At 29.1% G+C, this 2,494-nt stretch overlaps 1 protein-coding gene across 1 annotated transcript; it reads right to left on the minus strand.

Moving 5' to 3' along the window:
- Positions 1-1,792: 1,792 nt before the first annotated feature.
- NAEGRDRAFT_76774 (uncharacterized protein) lies at positions 1,793-2,158 on the minus strand (the record flags this gene model as incomplete). Its single annotated transcript, XM_002668269.1, has 1 exon — positions 1,793-2,158. The coding sequence occupies one exon, from the start codon at positions 2,156-2,158 to the stop codon at positions 1,793-1,795; it is 366 nt and encodes a 121-aa protein (XP_002668315.1).
- Positions 2,159-2,494: the final 336 nt, after the last annotated feature.

A 2,494-nucleotide genomic window follows, 5' to 3' on the forward strand; every position in this document is an offset into this window, starting at 1 on the left:
CAACTTTTTGATAGGTTTCAAAACAAACTGGCAGAAACCTCTTTCCAACTGTCTTGCTTTGAGTCTTTCAACCATTTACCACTCTCAGCATCAAAATAATTATCTCCCCACAATTTTTCTGCCACAACATTCACATCCATTCCAAACTTTTTCGAATAAAACTTGGCAAAATCATGCAAATTAAAAGCCCAACCTCCCAATGCAGATCCAAAAGTAACATGACCATTCTGTGGATCTTAGGATTATCATTTTGTATTTAAGGAATTTAACAGCTGAAGGTTATCTATATGGATTCTATATATTACATTTTGATCATTTTTTGCCAGTTTTTATGATTTTACATATTTTAGTTTGTTATCTCAATATATATATATATTTCAAATTTAAACCCCACTTATTAATTAGTAGCTTAATTCTTTATAGTTATAAATGGAGAAAAACCTAAATTATTGATCAATAGGAGTTGCTTAATGACTACTAAAACATAAAAATTGTTCAAGATGAATAGAAACATTATCAGACTCGTATCATTTCGTTCTGTTGGTATTCTGTTAAAATACCTTTTACTACTTAAACACAAAGAAGAACAATTCTTGGAGTTTTTTTGCAAACTTTCCCCCTTACTGTAGTGCAATAAAAATTGAACATTCAAATATATATATATATTGATAAAAATAGAACTCGTTTCTAATTTCACAACACAACACCCCATAAATTGGATAGTTGTAATTTTCTAATATATATATATAACAGAATTATTACAATATTCGCCTTATTTAAGGTGTTCTATTTGTTTTCTATCTAGTAATTTAACTTTAATGTTGGTATCATTGTTTTTCAAAGAGAAAATCTTACTAAATAATCTTGAATGTAATCTCTCCTGTTACTTTTCACCCTTATTGAATAATATTTTCTTGATTGCTCTCCTTTTATGAGAAGAAGTTTGGGTAACATAATATATATTTTCATTTATTTAACATGGCTAAAAAAAATACAATAAATATCAATTTCTGCATTAATTGGATTGTAGAGGGTCAATATTTACTGAGGGTGTTGAAGACTTACCTTTACAGGAAGTTGGTACAACATGATTTATTGTTCTCTCCTAACAAACCTGTAATGGGATGTTTGAAAATCGTTGACAAGAACATTTGTACGTTTTTAATTATTGATAGAGAATGCTGCTTACCAAGATGTAGTACATGTTGAACAGCATTCAAAACAATACAACTGAGTGCATTGTGATATGTTGATATCACCAAATCGGCATCACTATTTTAGGATGTTGTTCAAAGAGGAAATACTTTTTCTGAAAAACAGTACATTTAAACACTTTCATAGTTTGTTATATATATATATATTACAGAAAGTTCTCCTATTACCCAAATACTTACTTGTTATTTTTCTGTAAGTTTTGATCCTCTTCAAGTCAGATTGAATTAGTCCAATTATTGTTTAAATAAACAAGATTATTTGCTGAAATGCTTGAAATCGGAATTCATTAAACTGATTTTGTCATAATGCATGTTGTTGAAAATATTTCAATTTAATAATCTTTAAATATTGATTAAGAAAGGAAATCAGTAAATTTATCTTTAAATAATATATTAGTTTCTTTATGGAAAGGTATGAGTTTTCGTGGTTATTTTATTGATCAAGTTATCCTTATTTAGCTTCCTTATTAACTTTTGTTCTAATATATATATATATTTCAAAACAAATCAAGAGAATACATTTTTCGAAAAGTTTTATCTCTTGATAGTTAGTAATCTGAAAGGGAATCTTCACCTATTTATCTCTCAGTTTTCATAAAGAAAAATATATAAAACAAAATGATAATCCTAAGTTTTTGAACAATCTCCCATTCTGCTTGATTTTCAACACTATTGAATTGGGTAGATGGTGTAGAAAGATCCATACACAATCTCCAAATACAAGTCAAACATCTTTGCAAGACGTGGTAATGTTGCTTGGTCATTCTTGTTCTGATTGGTTGATTATTTGTTACTGGGAGTGGGCTGTTTCTATCGCTACCAGAACTAGTACCGAAAGGATTGGATGAACCTACAGATGGTGGAGCACTATTAGGTCCGTTATTAACTTGGTAAATGGATTGAATGGTACTGATTGGTTGGTATAATTGCAAAATGGAAATCATTAATTTGTAAACGTGTATTCTGTAAACATAATTCCAAATAAGTTTCAATCTTTCGCAACCAGTATTTCTATTCAAATTATTATTAATCAAAACATCACACAATAAATCCAAACAGAAGAGGGAAGTATCTAAGTCTCTTTCATAATAGTAATAGGTTGAGGTAGTTGCATTTTGTTGTTTGGTTGTTTTCAATGTGAACAAGTGAGGAGCAGAATGAATGTGCCAATTAAAAAATGCAAGACGATAAATCATCAATTCCCGAAGTTGTTGTTGATGATGAAGAAACAAATCCAACTATTCCAGGACATGAATCCATCATTGAACAAAATCCTTCTT

Source organism: Naegleria gruberi (assembly GCF_000004985.1).
Source record: "Naegleria gruberi genomic scaffold NAEGRscaffold_434, whole genome shotgun sequence".
In the NCBI taxonomy this organism is placed as follows: domain Eukaryota; phylum Heterolobosea; class Eutetramitea; order Acrasida; family Naegleriidae; genus Naegleria; species Naegleria gruberi.